This window comes from Trachemys scripta, chromosome 11 (genome assembly GCF_013100865.1).
Source record: "Trachemys scripta elegans isolate TJP31775 chromosome 11, CAS_Tse_1.0, whole genome shotgun sequence".
Classification (NCBI taxonomy): Eukaryota; Metazoa; Chordata; order Testudines; family Emydidae; genus Trachemys; species Trachemys scripta.
In genome coordinates, this window is record NC_048308.1 from 56,272,445 (window position 1) to 56,294,827 (window position 22,383).

The 22,383-nt window shown below is 39.8% G+C and overlaps 1 protein-coding gene across 3 annotated transcripts in view; it reads right to left on the minus strand.

The window, feature by feature from the left end:
* Positions 1 to 1,629: 1,629 nt before the first annotated feature.
* The window catches only part of FAM126B (family with sequence similarity 126 member B), a 95,963-nt gene continuing 75,209 nt past the window's right edge, over positions 1,630 to 22,383 (minus strand). The window contains exons 12-14 of one of the 3 annotated variants that reach the window (XM_034786172.1): positions 17,580 to 17,739; positions 16,005 to 16,172; positions 1,630 to 9,864 (exon numbers count right to left, since the gene is read on the minus strand). In XM_034786172.1, coding sequence (XP_034642063.1) covers positions 9,260 to 9,864; positions 16,005 to 16,172; positions 17,580 to 17,739 — 933 coding nt within the window. In that variant the 3' untranslated portion in view covers positions 1,630 to 9,259. The remainder of the gene's footprint in view (positions 9,865 to 16,004; positions 16,173 to 17,579; positions 17,740 to 22,383) is intronic. The other 2 variants (XM_034786173.1, XM_034786174.1) reach the window with 2 other exon arrangements.

The window sequence follows — 22,383 nt, forward strand, 5'->3', positions numbered from 1 at the left end:
CCCAGAAGTATCGCCGCCAGCTGCTGTGCCGGGCCCATGACATTCCCCTCTCAGGGCACCAGGGAACCTGGCGTACCCAGCAGAGGCTGCTACGGAGCTTTTACTGGCCTGGGGTCTTTGTTACTGTCCGACAGTACTGCGGATCCTGTGACCCCTGTCAGAGGGGGAGGAAGGCCTGGGACAAGGGGAAAACAGCTTTAGGACCCTTGCCCAGCATAGAGGAGCCTTTCCGGAGGGTGGCCAAGGTTAAAAGGGCGGCTCTAAACCAAGAGAGCCCAAAGCACAGACCTCCAGACTGGAGCGCTGGGAGAAGACCACAGCCCAGTTGGAGCCCCAGAGGTATGGGGGTGAGAAAAGGGCACAGGCCGCATAAACCTTCCCACATGCGAACTGCGAGTGCCATCAAGCACCCCCAACCTAAGGGGGGGGCGTGAAACTGGAGGGGCCTGGTGTAATTCTCACCAAGGAATGGGAGGGATGCGGGGGCATCCATGGGAACGGGGGTAGGTTCGAACTTCCCCGGGTCACTGGCTAAAGTGACCCTGCTCAGTTCGGTCTCGAAGGGGGGAGAGATGTGACGAACTGGGCCTGTTCTTGCTGGGGTGTGTGAATGCTGACAGGGGAGTGTGACTAGGATGGTCTGCATCGGTGGATGGGAGTCTGCCCAAGGGAACATACCTGAGCTTGTAACATGAGAACCCAGGAAGAGGTTGGAGGCAGGTGACTCCGGGGCCCGGGAAACTGAACAAAGGCTGTGGGAGGGGTCGCTAAAGGCAGAGCGTGGGGGAAGCAGGCTGGAGAGATGGCTGGGAGGCAGAGAGGGCTCTGACCTCCCAAGGGGGGCTGGGCTGGGATGGCCGGGGACCCCAAGATGGACCTAACTGAGGGGGTCCCTGTTGTCTGTGCCTGCAAGACCTGTCTTGGACTGTATTCCTGTCATCCAAATAAACTAGTCTCTCTCGGTTATTATGCATTTCCATTTGTAAAACAGTAACAGAATGATACACTTTATCTTCTCACCACCTGTGTCCTCTGGGCTTTCTTCCTCCCTTTTACTCTCTGTAATTTCCTCTTCTTCCTGTTCCTTCACAAGGATAGCCTCCTTTACTCCATATTAAGTTTACTTGGAAAAAATAAAATCAGTAAAATACTCTTTTTTGTATGCATCCGAAGAAGTGGGCTGTAGTCCACGAAAGCTTATGCTCTAATAAATTTGTTAGTCTCTAAGGTGCCACAAGTACTCCTGTTCTTCTTTTTGCGGATACAGACTAACACGGCTGTTACTCTGAAACCTGTCTTTTTTGTATGGGATGAAGAGTATTTACACAACAGACTGACACCCAAGGAAAGTTATCAGGTAAATTGGCATTAGCAGGATATTAATCTGAAATACAGTCCATTAGTGTTGACAGAGATATACTGCATATTAATTGTCCAATACTCCCCCCTTGCCACTCAGTATCTGCGCTCTGATCTGCATAGATCATCTAAGTCTGTAAAATGAATGACTATTTGCACTAAGAAACTATATAGAAAGATCCACTACATACTGACACCTTAACAGAAGCAAATCTAAATATTAAACAAGAAAACCATGCTCAGGTTAAAAAATAGAATTGACACAAGGTATACACATTCATCCAGAAACACAATATTTATTTAACATTGTATGTATATATATATATATTCTGCATTGCAGACTGTTTTCCATTTTATACATCTCTATTTACAGTGATTTAAAATATTCTTTATTTTTTTAATCTCTGGCAAATATATACAAGGTCAACAGTAACTACATTTCACATTTCAACAACGATCAACAGCATTAACCAGTTTCAGTAAGACAGTTAAGATAATGGCTTACATGCACCAATAACATGATCTTCAATGTGTGTTATCTTCAGCTCTGTAAGAATGAAGATTTTTCACTGGTCCCAGGTTAAAGGACGACATGCAACAGAGACTGCATTTACTACCCATTCTGTTTAGTTTTTCACCAGCACTATATCCTGAATGTTTGGGAGTGCATACCAACATGCAGGGTTACACACTGGTGAAAAAAGGGCATCTACACAATTCAAGCCCTTTTGCCAAACAGATTTGTCCACAGAAAGTAGGTTATTTGCTGCCTGTATTCCTTTTGTGACAATGATAAGATTACATAAAATGCCAAAGTAGTAAAAATCCTTCAAAAACCTTAGTTCAGAGAAACAAACCTTGTATGACAGAAACAGTAAGAAAATACTATCTCAATCCTTGCAGATTGTTTAATTTTGCTAGTCAAACTGACTGCAAATTCTATATTGTTACACGAACAGTAAGACTCAAAAGATTCATTGTAAAGTAGAGGAATTTATTACAAATTTAAAAAACACAGCATGGGGTACCTCAGTTTACTTATAGCAAATAAAAGCTACCATAGTAAGTTCAAAATGTATTGTGTTAAAATGACCTAATTATTCAAAATCTTTACTAGCTTTTGCCTGGTGTCCTTGATATGGAAAAATGATTCCAATTAAATGACTCTCTTAAGGTTATTTACTTTATTACATGGTTTCATTCCATAAATAACCAACTAGTAATGCCCTTGCCCAAAAGTATTTACTGTTTTCTTGCAGCAATGTAATGTTTCCAAGTCATATTTGAACACACAAACATTTTGACCACTAGCAAACCCATGAGTACTTTGCAAAGATAAGTAATTTATCCTGAGTGACTGCTAACTCATACTGACTGCAAATTAGAAGCCATGTACTTTTTGCTAGTAACATTTTTCATAAACAAAAAAATATGCAAGACTAGTGAATGGTCTGAACTGGAGGGAAAAATTTCAGTAACTTATTTTCTGTCACTCCTAAGTCCTATAATGTCAAGGAGAAGAAATTTAATTTACTTAGAGAAGCTACTATCAACCTGTTAAATTTCCTATTCAGTGCTGGAAAAGAGCAGGATCAATTGTCCTACACCTGAAATAAAGATACAGTGACAAAGCACCATAAAGGAGTCTAGTCTTATTGGAGGATACGTCTAAACTATTAGTTATCTGTGTTACAGACACAATATAGCTATTTGCTCATTTGAAGACATTTCAGTAATTAACTTGATTTTTCTAGAGCCGATTAATTCTTTTGTTTGGAAATTCAATTTTTTTAAATGTAGTTTGACAGAAATATTCAGTCAAAATACAGGGGTCTTCTGCTCTATTCGTTCACACTTCACTGCTTGTAAACCTGTAATAGGAATTCATGACAAAATAATTAGTTGACAAAATCCTAGCTCAAAATGTAGTCCAGGATCTCAAAATAACTATACAACATGTTTCCATCCATGTTTCCTCACAGGAATAGAAAAGCAATCCTTTACATTAGAAGGGACAATTTATTGAAGGATGGACCCCATTTTAATTACATTTGGTCCCTTAATGGTCTCTTTTGGTATACTGTCTCATGCATGTAGGACAGATAAAAAGGAATTTGCTTTTCTGTACTATAGGGATCACACTAAATCTTGAAACAGAAACAGCAGTTTGCATCTAATTTAGTTAAATCTAGAATTAAACGGTCTGGCTTGGGATGGATTGTCCACTGATAAAAAGTTAATTTTTCATCCAGATTGTATCTGAGGTTCTCCGTATTAGACTTCTAGGGATAACTACAAAATAAATGGAACTTATTCTTATCACAGATACTGACCCTAGCCAACCCTCAGGTAAAATGTATTCATTATTTTAAGTGCCTACAGCTATTTTCTTGCTTCCTGTTTGCAAGCTGGGCTTAATAAGGTAGGATTTTAAAAAGCCATATTAAAAATATTAGCAATGGTCATATGAACATATATATGCCAGCCTTGCAAAATCTTATTCTCACACTCACTTGGGGTGTTTTGTTTTGATGTACCAGTGACGGATCAGTTTCCCCCACTCCTCTCCATTGTCTTCCATCAAAATGTAATAGGCTGGTACGGTATATATACTGGGCTCTCAGCTGATCTATTATGACAATTTTGAAAGAAGGGTTTATATGTTCATTTATACTTCAGCCATAGAAAATATCTAAATAAACGTCCGGGTAATGCACAACCTTGATTATCCAAATGCCACAAGGAATAAATGAGGAGTAACAAGGGAATTTTCAAGAAGGCCCAGGTCCTAGAAACAAACACTAAGTTTAAAATACCAAACAAGATATCAAATCTTGTATGGTCTGGTTTAAGATGAATACTCAGTGCATGTACACTACAGTGAATTTGCCCTTTTTATTTTACGTGTTTGGAATGGACTGGCACAGGTTACTTCTGGCTTTGCCCCTGGAGTTCTGCAATCATTCCTGACTCAAGAAATAAAAATACATGTTCACTGTCCACATACAAACTACTCTCACAATGCCAATGGATACAATAAATATACCTAATGCACTTGATAGTAAGTTTAACATATTATGGTAACATGTCTTAGACTTAGGCAATGCTAGATTGCAACACTTTAGGGTTTGTATGATTTAGAATTTAAAATATCAAGACTGTCTTTTTGTTCTGTTTGTACAGTGCATAATAAATAATAGCTTAGCTCATATTCTATTTATCACTTTTTTCCACAATTTAGGGGGACAGTATTTTGTACAACTTAATTTCAAAAATTTATTTTCTTGAAAAGTCAATTTGGTCATTTCCATCTTCAGATCGTTTTGATTTTAAAGAGCTTTTTATTTTTGATTTAAAAAAATCAAACCGAAATTACCTATCAATCCATTTGTCTGAATTGTTTCCAGGTTTAAGAAAATTAAAACACCTGAAATCTTAAAAGCAGGTAGCAACTGGCTTATCTGGAAGGACAAAAAAGGTTTAAACTGTTGATTTAAAAATCGCCTCAGTGTAGAATAATCTGTTCCAAAATTAATCTTCAAAATATATTTGTGAACCTTTTATCATTATTTTGAATTTTTTTCCCCTTGAACTAAGCTTTAAAATTAATTACTAATTATCCAAAAAGTAAAGCAACCCACTTTGTATTTGCCGCTATTTAGTAGTGGATCTTACCCCCATAATTTTCTAATATGTTTACATTTATATACAGTACAGACACAACTGAGGCAATTGATTGACAACATGTGACAAATGTATGTACCTACCCACACACAAACCTCACATGGTGAGAAAAAGTTCTGCCCCAGTACATTCTACTATTCACAAAAGTAGTGCAAATAAAATATTTTGTCAGAAAACAATATTTTCACTATTCCAATCTCAAAGCAGATGATTTTAATTACCTTATAAGCTAGTAAGAGAAATACGAGAATTTATTTGGAAATGTCAGATTTATGTATCTGAGACTATTATATTTGCAAACCATACAAATATCTGATATAATACATAACCGGTGTGATAAAATGTTCACTGCTACAGAATGGAAGGACAGGCTGTTCACACTCCTAAAAAGGCTTTTTCAAGGTCACATCACAAATCTGTATTTGAGATGTACAATAAGGTACAAAGTCTCTATATTCTGAAAACTAAACTAAATGGATGGATAGTAGAGTATTTAATCTTCACTTGCAACATTTGTTTAAACAGCTATTACTTGTCATCTTGCTGCCTGCATGAAAAATGGCTCACAGCTCAACCAAAAAGCCACTTAAAATAGCTTAAAAGCTGATCAAAGATTTAATTAGCAGCCAATTATTTTATATTTCCTTAAATTATGAAGCCCCAGAAAAAAAATGAGTTACAAATGCCAGCATATTATTGTACACAGTTATGCTAAAATCAAGGGATAATACATCTATCCTTACTTAAATGTGTATCTACACCTAGCTACAAGTACCCATGGTTCCCCACTTCAGAGTTGTGCATATATACTATCTCAAATAAGGAGGAATGTCGTATTCTGCATTCTGACCTCTTGTATACTGCAACTGTATTCAACTATTGCAAGGGTCTAAAACAAGTGCATGATGTTACATACCAAATGCATTATAATTACGGAGAGACAATAAAGTGAGGTAACGATAAAGAACTTAAGTCTAAATCTATGTCACATTATCAGAAACCTATTATTTTAATAGTTTTGTACTTAGTTTAACAGTAACATACAATACCCTCCAAAGTCAACTCTGATTATTCTTTGTTTGTATCCCAAGTATTTCCATTTCAATTAATGCCACAGTACTTTGAAGTTCACTGAAGCTCAGTACATCATATTTCACAACTACCTTGACATGGATTGATGGACACATCTAAAAGCAATAATGATATATAGCACTGACATGACACATTATAATGGCTGCTTCATTTGTGTTAATGGATGAGTCATTCCAGAACACAGAGAGGTTATCAGTGAACGTCTGACACGAAGCACTCAAAGGATCCTTTGGACAAGTTATGGTATATCATGTCAGTCCATAGTGTGGAACATCTAGGGTGTTAATAGGGACAGAATTTGAACTCTATCAAAAAGCATATTATAGCAAAAGTAGTGTGCATATACACAAAAGCAGATTAACGAATACTTATAACAGATTTATAAAATATAACAAAAGGCACTCCACCAAAATAAGGACTAAATACCTGCAAAACTGGTTTTCAAAAAGTGACTAAATCTTAATTCAAATTTGAGCACCCACATTTGACTCCCCAATTTGAAATCACAGGACTATTTCATTTTGCTGAACTGGTTTAACTGCATTTTGTAAAAGAAATGGATCATGATATGGAAATTTATTTGCTAAGTTTTAGCCTGATGCAAAATTTTTAAAAGAGTTATAAATCCCTTAGGTGAAAACTAACAATGGAAAATATAGAACCTCAATAGAGCTAACAAACATCACTATGTATTTTTTTGTATATACCTCTACTATTTTTATTTTTTTTTATATATATATACACACACACACACACACACACTTGAAAAAATATATTGGGATTCTTCCAAAACTAGCCTGACCGCCTGACTTACATTTCCACCTCAAGAACTAATATAAAGGAATAATTTGGTCCTTATCAATTTGAAATTATATTTATCTTCAGTAATATTTCCTTTTTTGGTTTAATCTGTTCCGAATACATCTTTACTCCTCTTTAAAAACATCAGACAAGCTTCTGCACAACCACAGCCATCATATTAAGTGTCTCCATTGCCAGTACTCTAGAAAATAAACTGACAAGTGTAGCCATCTCTTGCTAGGTTGTGAAGCATCACTATTTTTCACAGTACATATTTTTTAGGTCAACTTTACTCAAGGGTACTACCTCTTGGCTACTCCTGATTTTGTCTTTGTTCTGTCACTTTATGCATCCCTGGCAGTTCTTGCGACTTAGCTGCAGTTTTTAACGAGAATATAAAGTGTTTTTTTTCTTTTTTCTTAACTGAATGTTGGTGTTTAAAGTGTTTAACTGAAATTTTGGCATAATTCTGAATGCTGTTTAATGTTATCATTCCTCTTTGAATGTGAAATATGAAGATTAAGAGACCAAGTAACTCATTCAACCATAAAAATGTCTTCCTTTACCTGTTTAAACTAGAAGTTTGAAAGTCACTTTGGAAAAATGGTACTTGAAATGAGGGTGTTAAAAAGAGAAGAATAGAAAGCTCGAAATAACATTTTAACAACATTAAATAACCACTAGCAATGTAATGCCATTTTAGTTCTGAATTTCGTACAATCTTTATAAATCAAAAGATAGCCTGTTATTTGTAGCCATTTGTGTATATTTTTTCACAGTGAAAATTATAAAACAAAAGTGCCTACATAATGAAAAAATGTAACTCTAATCTGTTCCAGGGGTTAATGGCCTGTAAACTTCCAGGTCACAACAGAGAAGAGAGAAAAGACTGAGCTTCCTCTTTTCTCCTTAGTTATCCAAAGAAAGACACAGGCTAAAATATGATGAACATCCTCCTTTGTAATCAGAAATGTACTTTTAAGTAGTGATCTCTAGCACAGGTACCAATTGCTGCCCATACATCAATCACATAGATTCAGGACTTGGCTCAATGGCATGAGTTCAGAGTTTTCTAGGAGACTGCCTGCCTCCGTCAGCAAAATGATCAGATAATATTTACAAAATGCAATGGATTGTAAATACAAAGGCAGTGAAGTGTGGTCCTTCTGGGAGAAAAGACTGAGTACCCCGTTATACCAACATTGTTTCTAGAAAGTGTTGCACATTGACGCTTCAGTGTTTCCAGCAAACCAGTATCTCAATCCCTGATGCATCTCCTTGGAGGATTATGTCTGGACTACAGATTTCTTAATCTATACTGTGACTGAGCTAGGAACAGCTAAGAAAGCAGGAGAGGCTCCCTAACAGCTATGATACCACAGAATGCAGCCTGAGAATCCCTCTGTTTACCTGAAGATGCGCTTGTTTCAATTCAGTGATCATCACCTCACACAAAGAGAAGCAGAGCTAGTAGTTAATTATTTCTGGGAAAGTATCTCTCCTTCCCACTTTTGAATTATTTCAACAGGTCTGGCCTTTCCAAATTCCAGTGTGTAAGCGGAATGACCCTGTGTCCTGGAGGGGAAGACATATAACAAATATGGCTACAACGCCATAAGTAGTACACTGTGACCTACGTTCTCTACTTACAGGCCTCTCTTTATCTGAGGGGCAACGACTTGGTAATAGGCATGTCTCCACTGTTGAACAGGAAGAGTTTCAGAAGTAGGAGAGTGGAGGTGTGAGGGTGGGGAAGGAAAAGAACAATTCTCATTTTAATGGAAAAGTGCATTGGTCAGCCAGGAGCAACAATGACATTCCCCTCCCCCAGAACTGATTGCACAAACTCAGAGAGGTCCAAAGTCACATTAGAATCTCTGAGGCACTCCTGGTTCTAAGAAAAATCATGATCCAGTAGTCTTTGCAGTACTGTAGACTGATAAAACTAACCCGTTTCTATTTCTTAACAAAGCAAAGCATCATCTCATAGGGATCACATTCACCATTTCCTCCAATATCACCAGTCTCACAGTGTTGAAATGGGACTGATCAGCCTACGATGGATTGCACATCACCCAAGGAGAAAGGAAGGTGTGGAAAAGGCATACAGTACATTTTATACTGCTTCACAACCATGTTCACAAGGGGTAGGGACTGGGGGTGAGGGGAGATTTATTGCTGTTTCATACAAAATACAGGATGATATCTAAACTGAATCAAATGAGATCACAATGGTCAGTATTTTCACACTGTGGGATGAAGGTTCTTGTTTTTGCCCAAGGATGAACTGTCTGTTGGTTAAAGAGGAAGAGGGGAGTCAAAGCTACACCTGGGATATCAGCTGCATATTGAAACTTGGGGATCGAGACTGCTTGGTAAGGGGAGCCCCTGGGGTAAGGAGATCTTTACCTTCCCCAGCTTGGCCTAGCCGGTCCTCCTGTAGACTGATAGTTGAAAACCGATTGGAATTGCCAGCTGCTAGATTAGTAACACCCTCAGTGCCAACCCCAACAATGGAAGCTGCTTGACCACCATTCACATAGTCAAATGATTTACTGGAGGAAGCACTGGCGGTCCGGATCAGGCTCAAGCTACTGGCTTTTGGTACCACCTGCCCAGCAGGCAAGCTGAGGTGTTTCTTTGTAGGTGTCATCTCAATTGTTTCTGCAGTAAGGTCAGTTGGTTGGTGCAGGTACTGCTTCCGAGCTACTGAATCTCGAGGGCTCTCATTGGATTTAGTGGCAGATGATGTTTCTTTATCCTTAGCTGAACGCCCACTTGCTGCTTTCCTTAAACTGCCCCTCTGGGATGTGGACGATAGAGGTTTGGTCCCAACTGGCTGGCTACTAAGGGAAGCTCCTGATGAAAATCCTTCGTCAGCATCATTGAAGTTCACGGATTCCTCTCTTCCATTTACACCCTCAGTATCTACAAAAACCCAACACAAATAAATCAGACCCAGAAACTAAACAGTCAAGTTATATGAAGTAGATGTGTACAGATGTAAACAAAACGTCACTAAAAACGAACTTCATTTTCTGATCCAAACACTTTTCCACTTGTTAACGGATTCCTGCAACCAAAAATCTTCCCTCTATACATAGTGGATAGTAACTTTAGTCAGCACCAAATTCCAGTACTCTACACTAGCAGCCTGATTTACCTCTCACTTGCCTGATTTTACACTGATGTAGCCTCATTCACTTCAAGGGAGTTATTCCTGATTTACATGTGTAAATACGAAAACTCAGGCTCCATATGGTTTATTTATCTCTGTTCCATTCATATGCACTGTGCCTGGTTCTCTCACACTTGTATAAATCTATTATGCTTTTGTTTACACAAGTGAGAGGAGAATCAGAGCCTCTTGTGTATGTACTTTTTATCTGGGTAAACCTCTCATCTGTATTATTTTATCACCTTCTGTAGAACTGATCAGCTCCAGCATTACTAGTAGAGGCACAGATAATTGTGAGCATCTGAACAACTCTGCTTGACTATCCAATCCATTAGCCAATTCAGTCTGAAGGATTCTCCACAACCCCTTCACTCATCCTTTCAGCCTAGTTTGCTATTTTTATCCTGATTTAGGGCTGCATCCCGAGAGGTACTGAGTACAGTAAATGCAGCTCCTGCTGAAGTCAATGTGAGTTGCTGCAAGAGCTCAGCAACCTTTAGGAACAGGTCAGACCATTGGTCACCAATCGCCACCCCGCCTGCAGGTGTAGTAGATTTCAGCAGATGCTAACTGGCACATAATGTGACTAAACTTTCTCCTGGAGATAAACCCTAACTCCTAATTGTCATCTCTCCCCCAAACCCCAGTCCTCCTTGCACTTCCAGCAATTACATGAAGCTGGCTTCCATCATATCACTTGTAACCTGGCTGCCTAAATATCTTCTATCTATAAAATACCTCTTTGTATATGGAATACAAGATTAAGCTGCAAAGTGCTGCACCCTGTGGAAGAGACTTTGTGCTTCTGAACAGGACCTACCTGTCAAACAGGAACCTATCACTCCAGGCCATGAATGGAGAACAGAGAATACCTAGAGGTGGCCTCAGTTTCCTAGGATGCAACCTGAAGTCTGGTTTTGAAAGTTAGGAGTTTAAAACCCAACTGTGAGGGTATGTCTACACTTCAATTAAAAACCCATGTCTGGCCCATGGGGCTTGGGCTCAGGGTCTGTTTAACTGGTATAGATGTTCGAGCTTGGGCTGGAGCCCAGGCTCTAGGACCGGAGCCCAGGCTCTAGACCCTGCAAAGTGGCAGGGTCCCCATTAACATCTAAACCAAAATTAAACAGACCCTTCTCCAGAGCTGAGTCAGCTGGCATAGGTCAGCTGCAGGTGTCTAACTGCAGTGTAGACATACCTTGAGTGTATTAAGTCAGTGATCTCTGGAAGTAAGTCTGACTTGACAGGGTGCAAAGGTGGATGAGCTCTGCTGTTTTACTGGCTGTATTTACTGGCAGCAGGTTCCTTTGCAAACTACTTCTAGTTTGTGGTTTTCATTTTGCTCCCTTATTTTCCATTACTAAGGAAACAGATGCATTTACTTCTTAAGTGTTTGCTTTCAGTCCTATACCATAAAAAGGATTGTACAAAAAATAGCAAGTATTTTCATAAAAAATGCAATTTTGTTTCAGGCCATTTTGAAACCCCAAGGAAATTCATAAAGTAGTTTTTACATCAAAACATGACAAAATATGCATTTCTCACGTAACTGAACAGGACTTTGAATTTCAAAAATTGTAGTTTTTGCATTTGAGTGAAAGTGAGCTCATTTTCACTCCAGCTGTCTTACTTTCAAGATTAAAAAAGCAAAATTTCACCTTTTTTTTAAATAAGGCCTTCCATTTGTAAGAATTTCAGATTTCCCTGTGATAACTCTAAGTATGACTGCTTGCGGGAAACCCCAGGAAGTGTACATGTTTGACAGCTTCATCTGCTGCATTATTCCAGTGGCAGTTTGCTCACTCTGCTCTGGCACATACCATAGAGATTATCTGAAGCTCATTAAATGGTGGCAAAAGGTTTATGAGTCTAACATACAGGAATGAACCTACCCTTCCACAGACTGTTGCCAGTGCACTGACAAAGGTGACAAGTTGTCTTTAAACTTTCGAGTTACACAGCAGCCTATTGAGGCCAGTACTTTGGCTCTTGGTGCTCCTTCACCACGCAAAAATATCTAGCTTGGCTATGCATCATATTTCAGAAGCAGGAGCGGCGCCAGGGTTTTTGCCGCCCTAGGTGGCAGCGCTCCTCCTCCGAGCATTCAGGGATCCTGGGGTCTCGGCGGTGGCAGGGGTCCTTCTGCTCCGAGTCTTCAGGGCACTTTGGCGGCGGGTCCTGGAGCAAGTGAAGGACCCGCCACTGAATTTCCGCCAAAGACCCAGAGCAGAAGGACCCCCCACCACCAGATTTCCGCCGAGGGCGGCAAAATGCCGTCCCCCAAATCCTGCCTCCTTAGGCAACTGCCCAGGGTCGCCTAGTGGAAGCGCCGGCCCTATTCAGAAGCAGAAAGCAGAACAGCTTTACAGATGGGGTTTTTTGGATCCCTTTCCCTTTTAGGAAACCCTTTTTGTTGAAGCTAAGATCACTGTTATTCCTGGTTTCAGCCTTGCAAGGGGGCACTCAGCCACTTTCTAACCTAAAGCCATTCTCAGTAGAGTACAATGCTGGTCTGCTTTATTATGTAATCCTCATAGGTTTACTCTAATATTCAACCTCCCATAACTGTAGGAAACTTCACAGTACTGCAATCTTCATACCTGGAAAAAACTTTAGCCTCAGGACAAGACAAGCATTTTAAACTCTAAGGGATATTTTCTAATTATTAAAATGCATTTACTACAACTTCCTGAATATATATTTAAAATGTGTTTTTTTTCCTGTTTGATCAAATCAGTCCTTTAGAAATATAAAAGTGTTTGTCTTCTCATTTATTCACACAAATACTTCCCCACATTAAACAATGAGACATTTTACGAACAACCCACCACCACCATCCTCAAAGGTGCTGGTTAAAGGATAATACAACTGAAATACCCTGAAAACAAAAGAAGCTTTTCCCATCAGACCCAGCATTTATATTCTTTTATACCATCATGCAAAGCTGAATGAAAGTGCATTGATTAGGAACCCCAGCAGCAGCTAACACCTCCTCTCTCAACCCTCCCTTATTCAAATGGATGATGTGTAACTTGCAGGGAGACACCCCTAAGCAATATGGAAAAGCTTTATTTGAACACTGATGCAAACACTGTGAAGAAGCACCGAAGTGTTCATGAGAAAATAATCAGGGATGCTAAACAGATTATCCTACTTCAGAAAAAACACCATGAGACAGCAGAAAGAAATTGGAAAGGTAAAACTGTCAAGTATCCATTCAATTTAGAGAGGAGAATGAGAGGCTTGGTGCAAGCTTTCGGATGCTGCAACCATGCAGAGGCCCAGGCAGCACAGCAATGCTGAAGAATGAAGAAAACAGACAAAACAACATGCAGGAAAATCTCTCGCTAGTCAGATCCCAGATACTCAGGAAAGTTCTCATTGGAGTGAAGTCTTTCACCTTAGTAAAATACACCTTAAATATATACAGACTGGATGGTAGTTTTCCTCTAACACTACCCTCAAAGACAAGGAAAGGGAGAGTGCAGTTCAGTTCTCTATACCCCTTATTTGGAACAGGGAACTCAGAAAAAGTGGTAGGTTTCTTCTTTTCCAAGAGAATAGCAACAATCAAAACAGCATCTTTTCCTGAACAGCCCCATAATTGACTAAAATCCTGGAAAGGAAAGGAGCTCGTGTGATATAAAAATGAGAGAGAAAATGACAAGTCAACCACACAGCTTTTGTCTTCAAGTTTCTCAACATTTTCTATAGGAATTAGTGCTTCTCTAAAGAATGCACTTTTAGTGTGACACAGAAGTCAATACGAAGTAGATCCAGCAGAAGTATTACATTTATTTTTGGATTTGTTCCATGTCAGCTTTCCCCCTACCATCATCTACTGGCCACAAATGATTGTGTATACCTACTGCTGCAACCCAACAGAAGAGTATCAACACACGTAACCCTTTTAAACACACATCCTTTCTGAGGTGTCACTAAGCCACCTCTCGGAAACCAGCAGAACATTCCATGTATTGGTTCCAAACACTAGTTTAAAAGGGGTATTTATTCTGTTTATCCTTCTCATAATTAGATGCATAAACAAACTTGAACAATGAAAGGGATTACTAGGGTTTACCAAGAAAGATCTTTCTCGTTTCACGCTGCTGTCAGGTAGGACATTGTCACTCAATTGAGGGTATTTGCAAATTTAAGTTTTCTGCAAAATTATCATCATCAATAAATTAACAAGGTAATATACATAACATAAAAATAATAATTTAAGTATTAGTAGTCAAATCTGCTTTAGCTCCATGGCCACTTTCCACCCCATAATATTACTGAATGGCAAAGTTTGTTCAATTTGAGCAAACAGGCAATTGTCAGCTTTCTATGTTCAGTTATCTGCTCAAATATTCTTCACTTTCATATCCAGGAAAACCATGCAAAGTGATGCAGACTCCAAAGGAACAAGTCAAACGACATGGATATTTTAATAACTCAAGTGTTAGAAAGGGGAGGCTACATTCTGGGCAACCATTTTTAATGAAGGTTCTCTGCAAAGCTGAGGCCTTCTCCATATCCTTCAGGACATGCACATGCAATCGTCAGTACAGTGGAATAAGACGAATCAGAACAAATGGAGTAAGGCTGGGGTAGGGCTCTTGTTTACTGAGCATGCTCAAACTCACTACACACCAAGGAGCAGATTCTAAAACTTCAACAGCATCATGTTTTGTAAGTATCTTATTTTCCAAAGAAGTGGGATGTTGTGACCCTCATTCATTACGGGCTGATTCACTGCGGTGGGTTCCATGGTAACAATACATCAAATCTAGAAGAATCTCAGATTTTTGTTTCCACAAGGACACCCCGAAGGGTATGCAGTACATATGAAACAGTCTGTAAATACCTTCTCTGTTTCAGAGAAATTGTGACCTTTATAGCTGTTGGAAATGCCAAAGGAATGTTCACACAGAAAAGAAAACTTAAATTACAGAAACAGATTAGGAAGATCAGAGGACTCTTGGGAATACATTTTCAGCTAAAAGCCCAGGGAATTAAGCACACCACCACCACCACCACCAAGAGAAGTCATGAATCAAATTCACTGCATGAAAGCATACCTCTTACCAAGTACAGATGATAAGTTAATAGACTCACTAAAGGAAAATGAACCTGTATCAGACAACCCACAGAATACTACATGTGGCTGCAAGGGCAGCTGTTGCAAAATCCAACAGCATACACTAAGAGAACCTGTTTGTGAAGAAAAACAGTCACTGTTTTAAAGTGGCTGGAAACGTGACAACTTGATTCCATTTAGGGGATTGGTGTGGTTGTTTACAGCCAGTCCACTCACGCAGGCTGACAAGATGGTGACACTTTAGTGAATAGAAGTGTGGGGAATAAATATAAAAGAATTTATTCAAAGCAGAACACTAGGAATCTACTTCTTAGGCAAACCCAACTTTAACAGTGACAGGAAATTCACTTTTGAATTTTGAAACATTGTTCCAATACTAGCTTGTTAATCTAAAGTTGTAGTAAGATTCTTTTATACCCTAAAACGGGTTTTCTGAACTGGGCTCATGCTCATTTGGTGCAGTATTTTTCTTGCAAATATTAGAGTAAACATGCTCAGTAATAGGAAATTTCCAAGCAATCTCAATGCTCTTAGATGCTGCCCTTGCCTTTTCGTTAGCCATGCCAAGCTGCCTTTCACCACACAGAGATGCAAGCCCCAGGCCAGCCCACATGATAACAAAAGGTAGTACCTGACCTGGTGCTAGGTATATAGGGGATGTGTGTATTGCAAAGAGAAGCTAATACACCCTGGGATAGTGGAAACACGCACTAGAATGGAAAGAAGTTCTGCTTGGGGATAGGGAGCCAGGATCTTCCTCCGGCAACTGCCTCACTGACTTCTGCCTCCTCTCTGTCCTACCCTCTGTTGTGGCTGCTGTCAAGGTGGGCTCCGGTGAGCCATGCTCAGGGGTCCTGCGCACCAGCACCTCCCCCTCTTGCTCACGTTTGATCCCTAGGTCTGTGGAGCCGTGTTGGATCGGGGAGCCAGGAATGCTTGAGTCAGCCTCGTTTGAGAAGTCAAAGCCATCTGGGATTCAACACATAAAATTTTAGTGCTTTTCTATTCCTTTCTAGGCATTCCAATCCAGGCAGGGAAAAGAGAAGATTTATGTGGACATGGAAAAACAAAAGCACTATCCACACTTAGGGCTGGTCTACACTGCACTGTACAGTGGGTTATAGGGGGAGCAAATTGCACAGTACACAACAATGGTATGCTCTAACTGCTCCATGTGAACACTGCTGGAGCAAGCTAAAAGATACCTAAGCTTTTGAAAGAGGAGTATGTTAAATGCAAACTTTATACCTTTTAGTTCATGCCAGCAGCTTCCACACAGGGCTTTTGGTGCACTCCGCAATTCACACCCTCATAATCCACACTGTATGCAGTGTAGACATAGCCTTACTTATATACACACACGAGTACATTTGTGTGCACACCACAGAAAGAGGCAGATGAATATATTGTACGTGTGAGAGACTGGCAAGTGAACAAAACGATATCAGTGGTAAGAACAAACATGACTGAAAATCTGCAAAATGGTAACGTTTGTTTCTAGGCTTGGGCAACCTGACTTGACAGATCATGAAGCACTCCAATTCTTGATGCATAAAAATAAACTGTAAAAGAAGGGACAGGGGTTTGAAACCAGGGATCAAGTTTTCCCTTTGCGATATTTTAATTTCCCACTTTTTACTTTCAGCCATTTATGCAGCTTTTTCAATGGATGTTTTTATACATGCAGGAACACAAAGCTTTTAAATATGACAGTGATTTCTAAGCAAGCTTTTTGCCATACTTATACTGAAGGTGCACCTGCCCACATCAAGAAAAAACTACCACCACATCTATTTTTCTTCCTTGCACAATTAAATATTATTCTTAGCAATACAGGTATCCATCAAGAAAAATAGGGGAGTGAAGGGGAATGAGATAAGTTACCCAAAAGTAGTTTAGGAATTTTTCTCTAAGAACAAATGGTCTGATTTAGAGGGGCACAACTCAATCTCCCACAGACTTAAGTGGGATCAGTGGTTGCTCAGGACCACTGAAAAAGTCAGGCCAACAGATGGGAGGCAATGTGGTCTAACGGACTGAGTGTGGGACTGGGAACCAAGAACTCCCAAGATCTAATCACACCTTGGCCATGCTACGCAACATGGAAAAGATACCTAACCTCTCAAGCTTCTCCATCCGTAAAAGGAGGGTAACATTTACTTACCTACCTCACAGGAGTACTGTGAGGTTTAAAGAGTTCATGGCCATGCAGTGCTCTGAAAGGATGTAAAGCGCTATATATTGTTACAAAATACTGCTGTTTGAAAAACAATTAAATGAAACTATTCTGCCAACATTCAGATTCAGAAGCTAATTGGTAACGATGGAGATGAACACAGTACAGTATGTTATTCGCGGCGCCATGGGACTGCTCACCTTCTCTCCTCCAGCGATGGCGGCGGATGGAAGCTGTCGTAATGGCAGTCCGAGAGATCCTGGGCACTGTAGGAGTAACCTCCACCTTCAGTACCTTCTGGCCTTCTTGCGACATATCAGGGGCATCAAAGGGCAACGAGTTCTTCATGGCATTCGCAACCTACGGTAACAGTAAAATCCTATGCAAATTCACCACCCTCAACTATACTAAGAGCAGTGCCAGATTTCATTGTCAGACTGGATGGGGAGACAAAGATTTGGCAACAGTATATCAGGCTGCCACACATAGACATGGCAGCGACTTCAGGACTTCATGTTTCATGACCACTGACAGGCTCATTGCAAAGCTGACATATCTGGACTATACAGGACTTCCTTCTCCCTAGGAGGTTTTGAGCTTCCCCATTCTTATTTTATTAAATGATCTATTTGTTTTGCTGCAGATTCACTGCACAAAAAGAGAGTGTTCCAACAGAGTCAAACTTCAAATGAAACCCAGTAGTACTATCCTTCAAGAATTAGGTCACAAACCATGTCAATGCAAACAGCACAAGTGCAATCAATGGCTACATGAATAAAAGTAGTGTTTCCTTCACAACGGTCACATAATTAGCTCTCAATCTTCAACTACCCCTTTTTGTCAGTTTTCTACAAAATTTTAGAGAACTGCAGCATGACAATTAGAGAAGCTCCACAATAAGTTGTTCTCTACAATAAACGATAGGTACGAGAAGTGCTGATAAAGCTGGAACTCTATTTTTGCAGCTCTAAGAGAGAGCAACTGATCTCTTCCAGCTTTGAGACTTAACATACTATTGTAAACATAAAAGCAGCTGTAAAAATGGCATTATGGGGTTCCACATTTATTCTTTCAGTAATTTCCAGATGAAACTTCCCAGTTTACAAATTAGAAGATAGCCATTTGAATAGCCAACTGCTAACAAACTAGGATACGAAAGTCAAGTTGGGGTTTTTGCAGCTTGTGCACCATCACCAGTATAATAAACTTGCAGTCAGAATTTGGTTCACACCTTTTTTGACAGATGAGAAAAATAGAATCCAGCTCATCATCTGTGGCAGTGTTGACTTTGCAATACTAATACACTAATAAAATAATAAATATGAATACTTTGCACTTACGTATCTTAATTCAAGGATCTCAACATTTATTAAAACTTTCCCCTAACAAAGCAAGCTGATATTACTCAAAGGGGAGTGATAAGTTGAGTAACAAGGTATCGTTTCCCTAGTTATTTTTCTGCCTTTAATCTCACTCAGTCCCATCCTATACAGCAACAATTGCTATTGTAAGTAGGACAAGCTTTTCTTCCTTCAATGCAGTTAACAGGCATTAAGAAGAACAATGCTATGTAGTCACCCAACTGTTTTTTTTCTTGGATCATTTAAAGTCATCAGTGATTTATCAAAAGTCGAAACTGCAGAGACAGAAGTATTTTAAAGACTGAAGTTTGTATTGGGATGTATAACAGAGCTGCAAGACATGGCCCTTTTTAAATCAAGTAATTTATTTGGTTGCTCATGGCAAAGACATGCAAACATCAGTGAAATATATTTTTAAATTGACAAAACAAAACCCAGAGATGGATAGTCCTATATCAGTTCAACTGAAATCCAGATTAACTGAGGGCAGGTCTTCACTACAGCCGGGATCAACACTCTAGGATCAATCCACCGGCGGTCGATTTAGGGGGGGGTCTAGTAAAGACCCGCCAAATGGACAGCAGATTGCTCTCCAGTCGACCCCTGTACTCTACCCCTCCCTCCCCCTACACTACGGCAGATTTTCTCCTGTCGACTCCCCACAGTGAAGACCCTGCGGTAACTTGACCTAAGGTATGTCGACTCCAGCTACGTTATTCACATAGCTAGAGTTGCGTAGCATAGGTCAATTTATCACGGTAGTGCAGACATAGCTTGAGTATACACCTTTAACAAGAGGCTCTACTGTGACATAGAGGCTCATTGCTACCAACTGGCAAAGGGTTCATGACTGTCAGCAACTCCTACTAGGCCTGACAAACTCACTATACCTAACACATTGCTTTCATAGTATTTATCCATAAATAGTGTCCTGTAAAGTATCAAATGAAAGCTGGTCATTGTATTGTTGAGAAATATATGTACTGTACTGACATTTAAAAAGTTTTGTTTAGATACTGTAGTATCTAAAGTCTTTAACCAGGCATAGCTGACAAACAGGTTTCTTCCAGACAGGAGATAAGATGTATCTCTCTGTCAAATGTAAATTGAGCATTGAAAGCCAAATCTGAATACCGTGAAACAGGCAGATGGAAAGATGCTAGAGACTAGAATCCACAGGGGGTTGTCTTGTCTCTGGGGTGCAAAGACAATGGACTTTGGGGTATAAGAGGGAAGCACAGGGACCACTCTTTTATTCTGTGCTTGAGGGGGTAACCAGGCAGTGCGCTTATGCCCATGAAAACAAGATTTCAAACAACCTTGGCTGAAATGATGTAAGGAAGTTCTTAAATGAGAAATTGCTTTAGACGAGGTTAGCTTGTTATAGTTCAAAGTCTTCCAGAAGTGTGTTATAATTTTGTTTTATTTGTAACCTGTTATTCTTGTTACCTTTTCTCACGATCTCTTAAAATCTTTACCTCTGTTACTAAAACTTATACAGTAGAACCTCAAAGTTATGATCGCCTTGGGAATGAAGGTTGTTCATAACACTGAACAAAACATTATGGTTGTTCTTTCAAAAGTTTACACATGAACATTGATGTAATACAGCTTTGAAACTTTACTATGTAGAAGAAAAGTGCTGCATTTAACCATCTTAATTTAAATGAGACAAGCACAGAAACAGTTCCCTTGTCAATTTTTTTTAAACTTGCCCTTTATTTTTTTTAGTAGTTTACGTTTAACACAGTGTTGTACAGTGTTTGCTCCCCCCCCCCCCCCCCCGCTGCCTGATTGCACTCTTCCGGTTCTAAATTAGGAGTGTGGTTGACCGGTCAGTTCGTCACTCCGGTGTTTGTAACTGAGGTTCTACTGTACCTGCTTTCACAATAAACAGATTACAGTGCTGTGTTATCTTGGAGCAGATAGTCATTTGAATCAAACAGGCTGGTGCGTTTATACTATTCCCTTGGGAGTAGGGAACCTGGTAATTGCTGCGAGTGTCAAGTGACAGGGGCTGGATTCTAGAGGGGGATGCTTTTGGAGTGGCTCAGGGGCTGGGGTCCAAGAGTTGTTAAATTGTAAGGCAAAGGAGCGGCTGGTAGAGCCCTGGGGTGATTGCTTGAATGGTTGAAAGACTGGTGGCATCTGGGAGCTGACACCTCACTACCACAAGAAAGACTCCCTCTTGTCTGAGGCAAAGGGTTAACAAGGTGACTTGTAGTCCCAGGCACCCCAAGAAAGTGTCATATTTACTTTTCTGTTAACGTGTTCTTTTAGTCCATACTCTATACTAGGGGTAGGCAACCTATGGCACGCATGCCAAAGGCAGCACGGGAGCTGATTTTCAGTGGCACTCACACTGCCAGGGTCCTGGCCACCAGTCCGGGGGTCTCTGCATTTTAATTTAATTTTAAATGAAGCTTCTTAAACATTTTAAAAACCTTATTTACTTTACATACAACAATAGTTTAGTTATATAATATAGACTTATAGAAAGAGACCTTCTAAAAACGTTAAAATGTATTACTGGCACGTGAAACCTTAAATTAGAGTGAATAAATGAAGACTCAGCACACCACTTCTGAAAGGTCACCGACCCCTGCTCTATACCTTTAGTCTCTTCTATACTGAAGAGAAACACAGGAAAATGCATTGTTTAAACTGTGAGACATCCTTTGTCTAAATTCCTGTGGTTGTATCAAATATTTTGTACATAGTTATGAATAAATATTCCTTTGGGAAGGAGTTCTACCCAAGGAAGGGAGGGTAAGTAGTGGCTGTGATATCTGAACTATGTGTCTTGTTTAACAATATTAATTTTAAACTGTAATCCCATTGTTCCCCATGATTGGGGAAATTCTGGTAGAGGGTAATCTCTCCTCCCAGTTTATTGGCACAGCATAAAATTCTCTATAGTGCCCACAAAAGGTCTAAGGAAAAATAAGTCAGTTGGGTAGTCATCTGCCCTTTGGAAAAGTGTAACAGTTTATCTTGGAAAACTCACGAGAGAAAAGAAAGGAGAATTTTACACAATGTATGTGGATGTTCTCAGGAACAAGCAGAGTAATACTGTGTAATGTTTACAAGCTTCTCCTCTTTCTTTTTTTTTTTTTTTTATTATTATTACAGTTGTCCATGCTGCCATCCTTTCATCACCCAGGCATGTAACCTGGGGGTTATTTGTAACTCGTCCCCCTTCGTTGCCGCACACATGCAGGCCATTTCCAAATCCTGCTACTTCTTCCTTTTCAGCATCTCCAAAATTCATCCTTTTCTCCATCCTTAGAGACAAATCTCTCATTACATTCTGTCTTGATTACTGCAACAATCTCCTCTGGCTCCAAACACACACCCTGACCCACTTCAGTCCATACAAACCTGATCTTTGCCTGTTGTTTTGATCATGTAACACGCCGTTTCGAATCTCTCCATTGGCTTCCCATCTGACATAACAAATTTTAAGATTCTTCTCTCCTTCAGAGTTGTACATAACTCTGTCCCTCCCCGCTTATCCTTCCTTGTCAAACTTTGTTTGGTCTCACCCCCCCACACCCTTTTTGTTCCGCTATTGCTCCCAAACCTCATCCATTTGATTTGTGAGCATCTCTCACAATCCCCTTCCATGCATTCCCTGATGCAA